Consider the following 18,101-nt stretch of genomic DNA (forward strand, 5'->3'; position numbering starts at 1 on the left):
AGGTCGCACCTTTGTGCGTCTTATCTGTGCGTCCAGGTGCGCCCACCCCAAACCAGGCAAACGGGGCAATGATTGCTTTGCAATAAAACCCGGTTCGTGGAACCGGAAAAGTGCACACCCGGGAACCCGGGCGATGGGGTGGAAATTATGCGTGTAAATTATTGAACAAAACACACACGTGAACTCGTGACACTCTGAAGGGCGACAGACGCACGCTCCCGTTTATGCTTAAGCCATAAGGCTGCTGCAGCATCTGCTTCCGAAGCTGTTGCTTTATGGATGATGGGGTTTGATAGGCTTTTTGACGAACTTTGACGAGCCACTGGGTTGCTGTCGTCTTAGCCGGTAGCCGGTCCCCGCCGGTTGCTAGCGCCGAAGAATGGAGAAGCTCATTTAATTTTCACGCCATAATAAATAAAGAGCAACCAGCGGCAGAAGGTGGCTTGCCAAAATACCTTGCCGGTTAAGATGGCAACCAGTCCTCTCGATCTCGATCGGGATGGGCGTTTTGATGTGGAAATTATGTGGAAGCTATTTTGATTTGCCGTTGAACATCCGGAAAAGCAGCTTTTTCTGGTGCCTTCGACGACGAGATTTTGCGCTAAATTACGAGCTTACCGTGGCTGTAATCGGCAACCGATAGGGAGGAAAATCGATTGGAAAGAGGCTTCCAGGACGGAGTCTGGTGCTAAAATAGTAATTCGCAGCTCAATCAACTCACCAAACGCTGTGCGAGTGTTTGTTTTGGGATGTTTGGGATGCGGCCTCCAAATACAGCCTACGCGCAGGGGGCTTTGGCATGTTCCGCTACAAAGAGCGAAAGCGGAAATAGGATTGATACAGGATCTGTCACGGAGGTTTCGGCCGTGATCGATTACACGCGCGCGTTTGGCGAGGTAAATATGAATTTAATTATGTGGTTAATGTGGGATTGGGTCGATGATATTGATGGAAAATTTCGCTGAAACAGAAAGAAAGGTAAATTTACGTCCACGAGAACGAGTACGACCCTTACTAATTAACATAGAGGCAAGAAATAATGACCGTTGAATCCGGTTCGAAGGACCAAAATAAATGGAAAGGAAAAAACGTTGAAACTGATGCTGTTACTTTCTACAAAACCCTCATTGCGTTAGCTTAACCTTGCATGGTAAGTTCAACTGCCCCGCAAATGGAATGTGGTCTGTGGACTGTGGCCTGATGGAAAACTATTTTCCAGCTTGATGAACGAGCCAAAAAACCCCCGAACGAGTTAGCGACCGTAACGGCTGTAACTAGATCGAGCAGAACGGTAGCTAGCAAAACAAACAGCAACACCGAGCGATGGGAGGGAAAAAACACGCTGCCAGAGCACACCAAACCAACACACCGCAGCTGGGCCTCCGGACCGGAGCTGAGTGTTCGGAAAATTTAATTATTATGACAAACGGCGCGTCACAAACAAACGCTCCCGCAGCGAGCTGAAGGGCCGCCCGCCCTCGGGGTTCCCGCGGCCCCCACTGTCCACACTTACATAATATCACTTCATCAATTTTATCCAAATTCGAAGCAGTAAGGGAGGCCCAAGGAGGAGAGAAAACAACACAACAAACCGCCCAACCAAAACCCGAAGCCCCGAGGGAAAATCCCGGCTGGCGTGCGTGTGCGGTTTTGTCATGCCCCACGCCATGACGAGGATGATGATGGGGAGGTGGGGGGGGGGGGCAAGGTTTGTTATGTTCCGTTTTTTCTTTTCCAAAAAAGGGCGACCAACCGCGCTACTACCTGTAGAGTGTGGAATATTTTATTTAAATTTGTCCATCGATTGGGGCTGGTTTTCGTCGTGTGCCCTTGCGACAACGACTGTTGCGACTACGGCGTGTTCCATGGGATCGATTTGAGGGTTTTTTCGTGGTGAAATATTAACAAAACCCAAAACCGAACCTAGCACACGCACACACACTGACGAGTTGGAGGAGTTCTGGGGAACTGGAGGTGGAAATTTGTAGCGAGCGATAGCGCCCGCTTGACCCAACCCGATCATTTACAAAACGTTAAGCCACCATCCGGTAGTAAATTAATTATATTTTCACTGTTATCTCTTCTCCCAATCTCTCTCGTTTCATGCCACCATTTTCGCTCCATTTTCTTGACGGCGGCTGGGTGCTGCGGCGTTATTAATCGTATAACTTTTCCCACCACAGGGGCTTTGGCAAGCAAGGATTCCAATGTCAAGGTACGTACGGAGCGCAAAGCTGATCCAAACTGATTTGCGCGTTACTTATTTATCTGTGATGTGATTGTTCTCATTTCGACTCCAACAGTTTGTTCCTTTGTCGTTCACAAACGATGCCACGAGTACGTTACCTTCAAGTGTCCGGGTGCGGATAAGGGAGCAGATTCCGATGTAAGTACGGGCCGATTTAGTTCCCAGTTTTGTTCGTTTACTTATCTATACCTCGTTTTAGTTGATGATTTATTTTAATAATAATGCCGCTTTTGAACCGTTTTAGATAATTTAAGATTTACTTTACCTTTACCTCCGCCCAAGAAAAGAAACGCGTTTTGACTCTTCGATTACTTGCTAGCTTGAGAAGGGTTATTGAATTTCTTGTTGATAATAGCGTTTTTCATGCGCCGCTTTCGTGTTTCATTTTTTGAGCAATTTACTCTTTACTAATTTTGGAACGATCTTTTTTTGGTTTGTTTCTGTTTGTTAGTTAAATCTTGGCTTCGTTTCGGCTCATTCGCGCAACTTGTTCCATATTTTCTTGCTCCTGCTTTCTTTGCCCTCAGTCGCACAATGCCGCCCCCTCCCATCCTGGCTCGGAATAAAAATAGCTTTATCCAAACGGTCCGATCCGAACCCCGAACCCCGGGTGTAAGAGATCCAGTGCCGGACCAGCTTGGAGCACCGGGTTTGGTGCTCTTTTTTCCCCCCTCGCACCACACCGCGACTATTCTTTATACACTTTGAATTTGTTTTACGGCCTGTTTGCTCCTTTTGGCGACCCTAGCGGTTTTTCGTGGAAGTGTAATTTATGTTTTATTTTGGCTACCTCGTTTCGCTGTGGCCGTTTCCGTTCCAACACCCGGTGTGCTGTGTACGATGTTTCTTTTTGCATTAATTTAACAAATCATCTTCTTCGGGAGGCGTTTGGGGGCGTCGGACGGAGCTCCCCGCGGTTGTTTAGTTTTACGGTTGGTTTTTTTGTTTGCTTTTCCACTCCACGGATCGTTTGCGTACGCTAATTGAATAAAGCGGTTACGGCGCAATGAAATATCGCGGCAAACGAATCGGTGCGACAAGCGTGTTACGATGGCAGTTGACAGCTGGAAAGCGTATCAATTTCGCACTTTGACAGAGTTTATATTGAGCGTGAAAATTGATGAGACGATCAGCCTAGTAATAATGATCAAGATGCAACGAGATGTTAGTAATTTAGCGAGCCTACACCCTGTTCGTTGTCTACTTTATTCCGAGCCGTTCCCTTCGCTCCCACTTTCTGTACAGTAATTCGCGATGCTTCCTATACTTTCAGCTAGGCTAAAGAGTCGGTAGTTTTTCGTTATCTTATGCATTCGCTTTAATCTAACAAATCAAAATAAACGCAAAATGATGCAGCAGCAAGCTTCCTTCGGCAGAAAAAAAAGAAAGCATTAGGCAAAAGGAGGTAGCTCGATAGGTCGAACTGCTGGTGTGTATGGTACAGAGTGGAACAGTTGGCATATGGCACGTATTTACGTTTTGCAACAATCACCTGTGTGTCGACAGCATTGAAGAGTGCGTGCATGAAATAAATTAAAGCAGCGAATTCAATAGATAAGCGATCAGCCTGTTAGTTTATAGAGCAAGAGTTGCTGCCTGCGTTGAGTTGAATTTCCGAGTTGCTTTAGAATAGAAACTGGACCGGCTGGTGCGAACCGCTGCGTCAGCCAGTGTTTGCGTCGAATATGTTTGTACTACTTTCTTCTACCGCTGCTGCTGCTGCCGTTACTTGCAATGCGAATCGGTTTTGCCTCTGGTACCTAATTAGAGTTCAGACTCTAATAAGACTCTGATAAGACTAAAAAGCTTCAGACCGAAATTGAACCGAATTGGATGTAAAAATTCAACAGGACAGGTTCCGGAGGACGAGTACGATTTGCTAGTGCATAGCTAGTTTTTGTGTGAGTGTATGTGCGCTATAGAATAGAGCCACTAGAATAGAGTTCGCTGATTGCAGTTTGGCGTATTTTAAATGCAGTTCTTATCGCACAAATCATACACGAAAAACCCACAGAAAAGTCATCAGGGAAAACGCTTTCTATACTTATGTTGATGTGTTTTTTTTCATTCAATTTACAATGAGCTTCAGTTTTTAATTATTTGGAATACGTTTTAACAGGCAAGAGAAGCACGCGACATTCTGATGATTTTAAGTATAAGTTGAGGAACATAATTATGATTTTTTTCTATTTACCTTAACAAGTGAAATTTAAGTTTTAGCCGTTAAGTTTAAGTTTTATTCCTCATAGATGATCTAGCTGTTCTAATCGTTCTCCTGTTTCTATATTTTCGACTTTTTTATTTCATGATTTTTGTGCCAAAACCAAAACATAAAAAAAACAAAAACAAATCAACCTTACAAATTGTCATTGAACATCACTTAACCCAACTCATCATCATTATGACAATCTTCCAACTGACAACCGAAACGACGAACCAATTCCAACATGATGATACTTTTGGCCCTACCACCACCACCACCAACAACAACAACAACAAATCAACCTGCTCACAATGGGTGCAAACAAAACAAAAACATGATCCTACATCTGTTCCCTCCTCTCACTCCATCAAAATCACCTTGGCAACCAAAAACTCATTTGGCAAACTATGTGGAAATAAAAATCCCCCCCCGATGCATGTGAATCGTGAAAAACTGGTGGCCCACAAAACCGATCAAACGCACACGTGTGTGTGCGACCAACCAACACACCGACACACTTCCAACACCAAATAACCACCAATATAGGACACCCGTACCAAGCATGAGTTTAAAGAGTGGACCTATTCGAGTCCAACGTTTTGCGATCACTGTGGTTCGCTGTTGTACGGTTTGATCCACCAGGGGCTTAAGTGTACAGGTAAAGATCTCAACATGGTTTTTGTTTGTTCCATTTTTTTTTCTTTTGACGTGTTTTGTTCGTTTTTCTCGCTGTAAAATCTGTCTGTTTCTTCCGTTTTACCTTTCTTTAGAACTCTCTCTCTCTCTCTCTCCCTGTTTTTCTCTCTATTCTCTTTGGCGTACACTGTGAACCCGCTCTAGACCACTTTCACTGTTCTATCTCTGGCCACCATCACTTCAACTATTTCTATTTAACTGCTATGTTGTATGTTTTTTACATATATTTGATTAACACGTCATCGACGCGCTACACCGTAATAAAAATACACACGATGTAACCGACTCAAGTTTGCTGGATCCTAAAGTGTCCATTAAAACACGCGAATTCAATAAAAGAACAACCAAGCACTCTACACACACCACTAACGCCTCACATTGCATCGACTACATAGCATCACACAGCATCACACATGCACCATAGTTGTCAACAACAAAAATGCCGTTTGTTGATCTTGCTTGAATGATGTCGTTTCTTCCTGTCGTTTCTTCAACTTTTGGACGCTTTTCTTCACTCTTCAATGAATCTGTGTCGGTTCTCCGTATCGAAATGTTGTGCATGCATGATTTTTAAAAGCCATTTTCATCTTCTTCCATCGTTTACAACTTCTGTATGTGTTTTTTCTCATATAAAGTAGTGCTATTTTTAGTGCTTTCTCTAGCTTTGTAGTTAGTGGTTTGATCGAGTTACCGAACGTTATTCTGAAAATGCGTCTGCAACCTAACAGACCAACTGTGAATGAATGTGAGCGTGAACGAGGGATAGGGTTTCGTGTGGAAGCTGTGTGCGACGCGGTATGCAATAAGTTTACAACTTTCGTTCCGTTTTTTTTTGCGTTTTCTGTGTCTTATGTTTGACTTTATGTATGTACGTGTCTTGTGTGTCTTATTTCCAATCGAGCGAAACTGTGTGGACAGTTTGAAGTGTGTACAAACTACCATCATTTCGAAAGAGTTTGATATCGCTCTTCCACATTGCCCGTGTGGATAGCAAACCCTGGCTCACAGAAAAGAATGTAGAAATAATAGAAACCGAACAAACAGACACGATGATTGCCTTTCCCGCTGTTGTTTGCCTGTTGATGATAAAGTTGTCATATGGAGAATGCGAGATAGAGAAGAATAATAAAAAGCAGTAAAACCGACTTCGTTCCAACGGGCTAAAACACTTCAAGGTCACTCGCTTGAAGACGAAACTCCGGGTAACGGCGCACTCCACTTGGCTCGGTTCGGTTGGCAAACCGAGTGGATCCGCCACGCGTAAGATGTTTTGGAGAGATAAAGTTTTCACCGGTTCTTGCGCTGAAACGGCTTCATCGGAAATCCATTTGTGGTAAGTTTAGGATGAAAAGAAGATGAAATTCGATTCAATGGGAGTGTTGGTTTTTTATATATATCTCTCTCTCTCCACTGGCCCACCGTTTGATTGTGTTGGGAGGGAGTGGATGGTGCCGACTTCTTGCTCCGATGAGCTGCTGAGGACAGAATTATTTCAGTTTTTGAAAAGGCAGTCGTTTGAAGGTTATAAAACCACACACGGGGTGGCAAGATGACCCGAAGATAACCTGCCTCGGGGTGTGTCGAGTGACAGTTTCATGCTGCTTCATTGTCATACACCTCCCCAAGACACACAGTATTCCGAATGTCTCCGTGCTCCAAAGCCGACCGATCCGATCATCGCGTCCCGTGAGGCGCGATACGTTTCGTCGTGACAGGTAAGGGTCTGTGCTCTTCATTTCATCCGCACGCAATGTTTATCTAGCCGGTCGGTCATCCATTTCCGACGACTGACAGGGGTCTTGACGAGGGGAGGAGGGGGGGGGGGTTTGAGTTTGCAAAACGATGGGTCAAGCGAGGTAAATAAGGCGTTTGCTAGACGACGACGGGAAGACGACGACCCACATCATCCACGATCGCCAATGGAACGTGTCCGTCGCCGCCGTCCGTCTTTGAAAACCCGTGCCGTGTGATGTACTAGGTGTAAGTTATCCGGTGTGACCATCTGTCACGGGGGTATGATATTTTTTCCCTACTTTTGAAACTGCTCAGCTGTGTGTGTGCGTGTTTTTGCGTGTATGTTTACGCATCCACAGCGCCTGCCCCCAGACGCGTCGGGAAAGGCCCGTACGGTCTGAATGCCATCGTGCAAAAAGGTATTTACAATCTGCTGTAAACACGCTCTTACCTCATTGAATGTGGTCGTCCACTCACGGGGAAGCAAGATAAGGGAAAGATCAAAGAGAAGGAAAAGAAAGAAAAATACTGTCAATAGATTTGGATAGCCGGATAGCACGCCGAGCCACAAACACACAACGGTGACAACATTCTAGGAAGTGGAACACGTCCAATTTGCACCTTTTGGTCCCCGCGTTAACCGTCCGCTCTGCCGGTCTTCCCTGGGTACCTCTCGCAGCAAATGATGTATGAAAAAAGAAGAAAAAGTTCAAAACGATGTTAAACAAAGTGTTTACGGTGTTTATCGGCGCACATCGGATCGGGGCTGTGCCGAGATCGGAGCAAATGAGATCCCGACTCCCAGGCAAGTGTCGTGTCTCGTGTGAAGCGTCTCGGACGCGCCTGCCCTTAGTGAGTGTGGCTCGGGCCCGGGCGCTAATTAATGGCGTCTGATGGTCATGATTTACCGTACGTCGGAACTACCCGCCCTGCTCCCGGCCACTCCCGGCTCCGTATAAACATTGGAACCCGGGGAGTCTCCCCCCGATGGGGAAATGTAAATCAGCTCGTCCGCTCGACTTGATGAGATGAATGATGGCGGGTTGTTGCAGTTGGCTGTGGACGGCTTGTTGATCATTCCTGGGTCTATTTGATCATTTGTCACTTGATTATGTGGGGTGAAGGGAGGGAGGGAGAGCGTAGCTGGCACACGCAGATGATGTCTTGTAGCGCGTGAAGTGGATGATGACGCTCCCCAAGACGGGTTGTGTGTTTTTGGGCCTAATTGAAACAAATTCAGCGCAAACCAAATGTGACCTTGTAACACTCTGCTCCGATTTAATCGCTTCGAGGTGTGCGGTTTTGTCTGATTAAGGGCAATTTGTAGAGCAGATTGCATACTTTCAGGCAAGATTTTCAATATAATTTGAACGGAATCATGTTAACCTCTTATTGTATTGTTGATGTTATCGTGACTTTTTAAAAATAGAGTCTATGTTTACTCAACCAATGAAAATGGGGTGAAATTATAAATAGTGCTAGAACCGGTTTCCTCTATCGCTGACCGTTTTGCGTTATTTGTCCAAATTAAGCCAATAAATGCGTGTCAATAGTGACGATCTTATCTGTCATGAGTCATTGCTTCAAAATCGAGGAAACGATCCGATACACCGAACAGGAGAGAAAGAGAATGCGCAAGCAAGACAACAGTTGTTCTTTCCCTCTCATTCAATGTTTGTCGGTTCGATAAGAAGCGTTAAAGAAGTGTAACATCTTCGATAAGCTTCGGGCGGGAGAGGGAGAGGGCGAGGAGATGTTTGCCGAATTCATTTTCGGGTCTGCCTCGTTACCAGCTGTCGTGTGGCGGTAGCAGCAGCAGCAGCCGATCTGCGTCATAGTCGGCGATAGTGCGGAAGTTTCGGCACGTTTTTGAGCAGCGTCGTACAACGTGAGACTGCCGCCGCCGTCGTCGCCTTCGCCGCGTGTGTGTGTAGTTTGGCTTGTAATCACGTTGTCGTGATCGACTACCGAAATGGGACGAAAGGTGGACCGAGAAACATGCGTTAAATGATATTGATAGCCTCCTTGTGGCATACAGAAAAAAACCCGTGGGAAAGGAGAACAAACCCACTTGGGGGGGGGGGGGGGGGGGGGAACTTCCGTTGACCTCTGCCTTGTCAGCAGCAGTAGTAGCGCGAAAAAAAGACAAGAAAGTAGTGTAAGCCAAATGTCACACACACACATACAAAATGCGTTACGCAACAAGGGAGACAGAACTTTCAAGCTGATTAGTTTCCGGAACACTCGGCTGAGTGGGGTTTTGAACCAGGAGGACCGGTTCGGGTTTCGTGCAAAGGTGAGAGAGCGAGAGGTGCCCCGTGTTTGATAACGAATCGGCCGGAACTTAACGGTGATAGTTGGAGAACGACACTGTTTGTTACTGCTTTTTATGGGGTCAGCCGTAACAGAAGGCCGTAAGGCTGTCTGCGGTGCGTTTTTGGGGCCAGTGAGAGATGTCCTGTTTGGGAGGTGTCCTTTCACGCCCCTCCGACCCTTATGAATGAAGCATGAGCCGACTTTTTCTGTTGTTTCGGCTTACAAGCATTCCGCACAAGACTCACCAGTGAGTGGTCCTGTTTCCTGTTGGGTCTCCTCAGACGTACACGCAAGATACATCTTCGTCAGTATCGTTGCTATGTGCTCCAATACAAAAACAAAGAAATAGCTCAAAAAGAAACTGCTGCTTGAGCAGGAAAGTTCTGTGCGAAAGTTTTGCAACCCGGATGTATAGAAAGCAAATAGAGTAAAGCTAGAAACAATGGCGTAGAATCACGATAGGAACAACAATTGGAGCAAAAAAAAAAAAGTCAACACCACGGGGCCAACTTTTCCTTTGCAATTGATGGAGGTTGGTGTGGGATGTCAACAGTGTCAACCGGCTGACAGGTGACAGAACAATCCGTAAGCTTTCGCTACTACGCCGCTCTCAAATGGTAACTTGCGAAGGTCGCACCGGATGACTTCTATTGCACGACCTCCAACGCCTTTAATCCGAGGGGGAGGAGACAGCATGGGTATAACGCTTGTTCGTTTCTTTTCTTTTCTTTTTGGGGGCTGTACAGTGAATCCAAAAAGCTTTTATCGAGCCATTGAGCGGGGGCCATGTTGCATCCCGTGATAGCAATTTCTCGATCTGTTTGAGCCGGTGGTTTATCTACAGATTGGGTAATGGCTTCCGCTAACAAGCGAGGCCAAGGCCACGATGGCGCGCCTGGAGATGGGATAGATAGCGAAATCCGGTTCGTTACCGAATCGGATAACTTCCTCACGGCTGTATCTCGGTGGTTTAAATTCAGTTTACGTGACGTTATCGTTTTTTATTGCTTATTTGGTTAAATTATGTATATTGATTGATTATTTCTAGTTGTAAAGCATTTCAGTTTAGTAGTGGAAGATTTTATTTCTCGCGTCTACGAATGTGTGAGTGAGTGAGTTGTGCTTGTGTTCTGTGTTTCGAGCGAATGATTGCGTATTTGCGTTGATTGGAATGTAAGCTGCGACTGCATCAAACAGCAAACGTTATTCTAAAAATATAGTTTTGGCAACAGTTTTCTTACATGAGTTGAAGCGTTACCAGCCGAGCGTTTGTCGTCACAGTGTGTGACTTTCACTATTTATTGTTTCGTTACTGGTTTTCTACGAACGGTTGAAACATTCTTTTCACCTTACTGTGTAGCTTATAAGTTCCATTGCTGCTGCAACAGCAAAAAAACTCGTTGCTTTTCCACTGGCCCAGCAAAGGAATGAATGGCACTTGATAAGCGCAAATCTTCCGCCAAACAAAGGAAGCAACCACACCGACCCTCTCTTGCACCAGCTCTTTTTTCTACTTTCTCTCCACCTTTCTCTCTCTCTCTCTTTCTCTCTCTCTCTCTCTTTCTTCAACCCGTTCTCTCTACTTTTCTCTAGGCACAAAACCCGCACAAATGGCAAGGATACACTTTCATAACACCAACCTTTTGCGATCACTGCGGTTCGATGCTGCACGGGATTGCGCATCAGGGTTTAAAGTGTCAAGGTACTACCGAATGCTGACCGGTCCGGGGTCCGGTATTCTGGCCGGTCCGCTCTTCCATCTACTCTTAGCCTTATAGAATAGAATAGCGCGCATCACACACCGTCACACCGTTTGATGGAATTGGTTGTTTTATCGTTTTGCGTTTACAGTTTACACCGAACACTACTGAAACAGAAACCAACGGCAGAAACCAGGGCTTAATAGTACATTACTCTTTAGGTTATCCCTCACTTTGACCCACCCCTTCGTATGAGGAACAGAACAGGGCTGCAGTTAGGGTTCAGCAATAATCTATCATTAGTTTACAACAGCTCATCCCCGACCCATCACACACAGGTTTGGGTTTGGTTTTGTGGTTGTAGGTTACCGTCGTTAATTGCAGTTGTTTTATTTGACATTAATATGGATGATACGGTTTCCCTGTTCTCCCCTGTTTTCTTTTCGGTTGGTTTTGGGTCATTTATCTTCATTTGATTGACTTGGGTGGGTTACGGTTACTTGCGGAAAAGGTTAGCATCTTTCATAAAGCACAAGTCGGTGAGCAACAGAAAATAGGAAAAAGCATCCCAAACCTCCCGGCACTTAACGTTGCATTAATATTGGGGCAACATACAAATCTCCTGACCAGAAAACCTACACCCCCACACACACACACGCCCACACCAAGATAGAATGAACTTTTGGAGACGATGCTTGTAAAAAAAGACGCCTTAAATTGGTTAATAAATTCTCTACAAATGTCATGCAAATTGCATAGCTTTAGGCGCCCCTAGCGCAAAAGCTCCTAAAGTTATGCAATGCGCCCGACAGAATCACGTTTTAGAGAGTTTGTTAACTGCTTAGAGATAGGGTTTCTTTTACATCAAGGCATCGTTTTTGGATGGTTCAATTGAAGCTTTTCCTTGCACATGGCAACTTTCCAACGTTTTACTGCACTAGAAATGTTCCCGCTCGTACGTGATGTGAATGTTTGTCGATACGAAGCTTGCACAAATACACCCAGCACACCCGAGGAACGATACCCGCGATGATGGGATACCATTAGCTGGTCAATGCACTCACATGCAGTTGCAGGTGTCCTCTTGGAATGTATGTTGGAAATGTGCCTGTCTCTCTATTGCACTCACCTGATTTAGAATAGTAGAATGGTAATGCGTACTAGCAGCACAGTAGAGGTTATTGCCGTCGAATTATAGAGTAGAGCAAATATGTAATACGGGGACGGGACGGGGAAACGTATGGCGGGTGGAAAGAAACAACATATTTATTTATTCTCAAAGTTTGCGTTTAAATCAAGCGGACCTTTCCAAACTTTAATCTTTTCAATTCGAGTTCGGCGCTTTGACATTTGCTGCTGTGACATTTAGTGCGCCCGTTCGAGCCATTCCGCCCACCTGAGCCGGGCTTTACCGAAAAGGGTTGTGACCCGTACTGAATGATTATGCAAATGTTGCCCCAGCCATAGAAGGTGCGTGGGAAATTTATACGATCATGCCAATACACACATACACACACGGGGGGCCCACCCGGTCGTTTCCACGCCGAACAAGGCTTTAAGTTTAGCTTTTATTTTATTTACTACGCTCAACGCCATTCCCACCACTCTCGCTCGCAGGTGAGAAGGGTTCCAGCGTGCTGAAATATGTTGCCCATTTTATGCTATGCAACACGACACGATCGTCGCTTCCGTCGCTGAACCCATCTCAGCTGCCCTCGTGTCTGGTGCCGTTTTTTGTCTTTGTACTGGAACAGGGCGGAATTGGCCACACGTTCACCGGAAGCATGTGAACGATCATAAATCACGGTGTATTAACTCCGTGCGAAAGGGAAACCGTACGGGGCCACGGCCACCGGCTTCCGAGTGGAGCGTGTAATCCTTCGGGAGAAAAGGGGGCCTAAGCGCGCGCGCGCCTGTGTCTCTGTGTCCTCGGAAGTATTTGTTTCTGCAAGACAGCTGGTAGGATGCTGTGTCGGGCACGCACAGGAAGCGCTCGAACCCCAAAGAACACAGTCACCGACACACACACACGCACGCACGTACCGGTTGACAAATTTGCTTCCGCTACGTTCCGCTGGTTAGGAAAAACCGACGAGCGAACAACCAAAAGGGGGAAAAGCGATGGGAGCTACGGGGTTTCTGGCTGGCATGTTTCCCACGGTCGGCAAAGGAAATGATAGATGGCACCGGTGACGACAGCGTACCCGTGTGAACGTTATCATAACGCATCGGGCACGGAGAAGGGTGCAGGCAGTGCGGGGCATGATCGAGAGAATGGATTGCAGAAATGACATGAAATAATTTTTCCTGTTTTTCTTTGCAAACGACGTGCCCCCGCGCTCGCGGCATGCTCTCCACAGACACACAGTGTTCGAGGGGGCCAAGCCTAGCCGTATCAGGATGTTATGCTGGCAAAGATTGTGTTTTTGTGGCGCGTTTGCTCGGTAGAATGGCGGGCGGAATTGTGATTTTTGCAAACACTCTCATGGAGACGCCTGGTAGCTCACCGCCCGGCAGCCCGAGGTGGAAAGAAAAAGCCCATTTTTTTCGTGTGTTGTCTGCTCGCAAAACGAAGGTAGAGTGCGCTCCGGAGGGTCTGGTGATTTATGAACGTGGTCGGCATTACTTTTGTCTCAAGTGTAGCCCTGTTTAGGATGGGTTTTTTTTATGTCGAAGGGTTTCGCATGGGTCAGCAGTTGCGTTAAATGTTCTCACCTTCGTCAAATGTGATCCGGGAATACAGTTGAACGGCTTTCAGGAAAGTATTTTTTGTGCCATTAAAGCAATTGCTTAAAATAATAAATTGAGCAAAGTTTAGGCAGCTTGGGGGGAAAACCTGTATGAAACTGTAACATTAGTTTACTTTCCATCGTAGCAGACAGCTCGTAGCAGTAACTCATCTCGATATAAAGTTAATAGAAATGACCTATTTCACTTCTGCCTATGACAATCGGGGCTCCTTTGGGTGACGTTAGAACCATGGCCAGATAATGTTTCAATCACGTCCCACAGTCCTGCACGATGGTTATCCTTCCCGAGCAACGGCAGGCGAATGGAAGCTTTAATGCATTCAAATAGCAAAGTAGGCCGATGGCTGTAGCATAATGAAATGGCCTATGAAATGGGAAGCCCGGATGAGTTTGTTTGTTTTTGTTGACATCGGAAAGGGAATAAACAGACATAACCTCCCGGTGGGTGAAGAGGAAACTCCGTTCCAGCATTTGCGTGCTTTATGGGGATAAATCCTTCCAGCAAGCAGTTGAAGCTTATAACGAGGGCCACCCATCCCCAAAAACGGTTGTGTTTGAGCATACGTTCGATGAATGTGCACGAAGCTCCAAACAAACAAAAAAGGAGGGCTTTCTGCAAGATGGGACACCAATTTGTACACGAGGGCGGCACCCACAACTTAATATTCTACCCTTGTTGTGTGGTGCGCGTGTATGTTTTGCGATGTGACAAATCCTTCATTCCCAAGTGGGACGATTTTATGCAAAGCTCGGCAATCCACTTCGACCAATCGGCATAGACCGGTACGGTCCCACGGGCTGGCCTTCAAACCCGTCCCGGAAAAGTTTCCAGCTGCTAGATGGAGCAGCAAAGTGAAACGTCTGTGGGTCAACCAGAGAATTCTCTCTCTCTCTCTCTTTTTCCCTCTGTATAGCAACGCTTCAAACGAAGAAAACAACGCGATGCGTGTGTGACTGTGCTTGATTGAAATTGATCAGTTTAATTTAAACAATTTCCGAGCACCGGCGCTACCGTGTTGGATGGCGCTCGCGCATCTTCATTGTGGCCGCTTCTCAATATTGTGCCCCCGGCAGGAGGGGGGTTTTGTCTGCCGCGGACGGCAGGGTTCTTTCCCGTCCGTCCATCAACATTTTGGGACGCTTATTGACTATGATCAATAAAGGCGTAACCGCAAACTGTGTCTGTTAGTTCCCTTTGGGACGGGGGGTGGGATAGATCGCATCGTTTCGGTTTTGGTGAAGCATTAAATTGAGTTCCCCGGCTATGGGGAAAGGGGTCTGTTCGCTGTCTTTAGAGCGAACCTTTAAGCAATCCGCCGTCACCACCGGGTGAAGCTGGTTTGACAGCTGGCCAGCACGGGACCAGGCAATGGTTGAGCACAATTGTTGAATTTCTCTTCTCGCAGTGCTGCGGTAGTGTGGTGGGGAGTAGCAAAGCAGGGGGAGGGGGATTTCTATTAGCGATGGGCTGTCCTCTACACCCCCGTACAGCCCCGCAAATGCTTAACCAAACGCTTCACACTGGGAAATGGATGGGAAGTGGCGGGCGGAGAGTGCGAACGATTAGCGTACCGGTTGGCGCTGCGCTAATAGAGAAGGCGGCTCTTATTTATCGACAAACAACTGTCATCAATGCCCGGACGTTTCTTCGAGTGGGTGTTGCGTTTCCGTTTGCCTCCTCCCGCACGAGACAGAAGTGGAAATTGGTAACGGTGTGCCAGGCTCCTCCCCTCCCCCATTTCGTTTGGCAAATATTGCGGGCGAGCGCGCAAACAAGCCAGCAGCTTGTTAGTATAACGCTTCCCACTTCGATTATCCCGATGGAAAATGTCGCCTCAATGCACGTGTTGTAAGGCAGCACGTTTGAATTAGAGGTTCGTTGCTACGTTCAAGCATGTCGGGGAATTGGTTTTACTAGAAGCGTTTTTGCGTATGAAAATTCTACGAAAATTGCAACGTTGTTTCACTACATTTCCCCTGAATGGAGAAATCGCTAGAAACTCCCATTATCCACAACTGTGGCGACGTTTGGAGTTTATTTAAATGCGTTCCAGTGGCGCTCGCAAAACTTTTCCAGCGCCGCGGCACCACCGGCAACTTCCGCGTGTTGGCCAAAATGGCCGTGAATGGTGTTCGGGGCGCTGTGCGGGAAGAAGTTTTGCGTTTGTGTTTCACATTACAGTGTAACGGCGCCCTTTCACTGATTGGAGGAGCGAATCAGTTTGAATTATTCAATAAACGAAGGCAAAATTATCATTACATTATCAGGCGCGCTTCCGTGCGCTTGTGTATTGGTGGGTCGTACGGGGAGGGATACAGGGAACTTATTAACAACCTCGATGGGGTTTTAGCTCCCCAACAAAAGGCTGCATCGTTGATCCATCCTTGCTTATGCTGAATGCGGGTCGCACACCACAACAAGGGCATAGTGTTGTGGATGGAAGTGGTGGATTTGAAGAGGATTTCCTAGAACATAAATTATCATATTTGTCTTGACCCTAGAGGGAAAATCATAAGGAAGACATTATTATATTGCCCACAATATTATTACACAGAGCTCTCTCTCTCTCTAGAGAAATATCCCTTTAGTTGGGAAACGAATGTGTAATAAATGTTTTGAAAAGCACTTTCCTTAAGGGATTAATTGTAAGCTTTATTGAAGGATTTTAAGCGTGATTTCCTAAAGGAAATTGTTCACGAACCACAATCAAGACAACAAACACTTGTAAAGCATGTACACAAGACGTGTCGCTTGTAAATTTGTGCCCGTAAACGTGCTTCAATTTCCCAATCGTCTTGATCTTCGCGGTTTTGGAGTGTGTGCGCGAGAAAATGCAATACGGGAGATGGTATCAGAAACAAATCTTTCCTCGCAACCGAAAGTGAAGTGTGTGTGTGTGTGTCTCACGTACACAAAGATGCACACGACAAACCCCAGCCACCACACGGGGACACTCGAGCAGAAACATAACGCTCAATGGATTCCTGCACCGCCAAACGGGGAATCGAATCGCCCCAACTTTTGGCCCTAACGATCGCAATAATTGGACTCGTTTCTTTTTCGCCCTTGCCTCCCTCGGGGATTTACCACACGCGCGCCTGCAACACTGCTCCCACGGTTTCTTTACCCTCCCCCGGTTGGCGTGTAAATTCTTCCGCACGCCGGAACTGCTTGGCCGGATTATTTGCAGCGCCACGAAAGGATTTCCTGAGCGGGGGGTGTTGCTTCGTCCATCTTTTTACTTCCGTCGAAATTTACACAAAGCGCACGCCGGGGCGCCTTGTCGCGTTGGCGGAGGATGTGTTTTCTCTCTTTCTTCTCCCCATTCTTTCCCGGGGTAGCGTTACTGTTGCAACACTGTAATCACTGTGATTACAATTCATTGCAAGTTCGTTGCCGGCTGCAGGCTGCAAAAACATTCCACTCGTGCAGCGGTGCAATAGGTGCGGAATGGTGGGACCAGGTGGGGCAAATAACAGAAAATCCCCTTCCGAGTTGACGGCAAGTCGTTAAAATGCCAACGATAATGGCGCTCGGGGATGCGAACGAACTCATCGCCTCGCCTGCAAGTGGTGGCATTCGAGTGGGATTATGTGCACCTTGACGGGGCTGTGGGCCGCCCCTGCATCTGCTCTGCTGTTTCCTGTTTCCTGGCGGTGCAAAGCGAAAATCAAATCGAGCAAACAGTCGCAGCGGGGTGAAGAGGGATTGTTCCATTCTTAACCAAAGTTCAATTCCAATTGAAGTCATTAGTTGGGGAAACTCCCTGGGCAAAGCAAATGGCCAGACGCGGCAAAAGTGTCACCGGAAAATGAATTCACTCCCCGAGACACACGGTGCTCAAAGTGCAAGCCAAAGGAAAACAACAGCGAAAGCGAACGACAGCCGAAGCGATACTGCCAGCGATCCAATTTGAAAGCTGAAAGCGCGCCGGTCCAAAAGAGCAGAAGTTGATTTTTCGTTCTACCCGCCAGATAATGAGATGATAATATTGCCTTTGTTCGGCGTTCGGTTCGGTGTGTGGGGGGCGTTCTCTTTCCTGTCGCGGTGCGCGGTATAATGGGATGAGCAAGTGGTGCTACTTTTACAGCCCGGCGATGAGTTGGCGATGGTTTTCTGCAGCGACATTATTATTTCCGGTAACAATTGCTCATAATAGCAATTGCGCTAAGCGAGGAACGGTGAACAAAAACCGCCTGAAGGTATGCAATGCGCTTGGCAAAATTGTATTTTTTAAAGCAAATTTAGCGAGTTTTTGGGGCGGTTAATGCTATCAAAAGCACGTAAAATGGGGGACATAATTTCATACTTTATGCTTCCCGTTTCAGTTGGAAAGCTGCCCAAAAAGGGGGGAAATGTAAAACATATTTCAATTTTACTTCACTTCCAGGCTCATTTTCTTGGGGACTTTTTTTCTTGGTGTTGGTGGAGCAGAAAGACTTTTCTTAACTTT

The 18,101-nt window shown here is 46.6% G+C and overlaps 1 protein-coding gene across 4 annotated transcripts in view; it reads left to right on the forward strand.

The window, feature by feature from the left end:
• Positions 1-18,101, forward strand: part of LOC1280437 (protein kinase C, brain isozyme) — a 64,686-nt gene that overhangs the window by 31,166 nt on the left and 15,419 nt on the right. For 2 of the 4 annotated variants that reach the window (XM_061658416.1, XM_061658415.1), the window contains 3 exons: positions 2,184-2,215; positions 2,304-2,386; positions 4,998-5,109. In XM_061658416.1, the coding sequence (XP_061514400.1) occupies positions 2,184-2,215; positions 2,304-2,386; positions 4,998-5,109 (227 nt within the window). Of the gene's footprint in view, positions 1-2,183; positions 2,216-2,303; positions 2,387-4,997; positions 5,110-10,790; positions 10,900-18,101 lie in introns of those variants that run through there. The other 2 variants (XM_061658417.1, XM_061658418.1) reach the window with 2 other exon arrangements.

This window comes from Anopheles gambiae, chromosome 3, assembly GCF_943734735.2.
Source record: "Anopheles gambiae chromosome 3, idAnoGambNW_F1_1, whole genome shotgun sequence".
Classification (NCBI taxonomy): domain Eukaryota; kingdom Metazoa; phylum Arthropoda; class Insecta; order Diptera; family Culicidae; genus Anopheles; species Anopheles gambiae.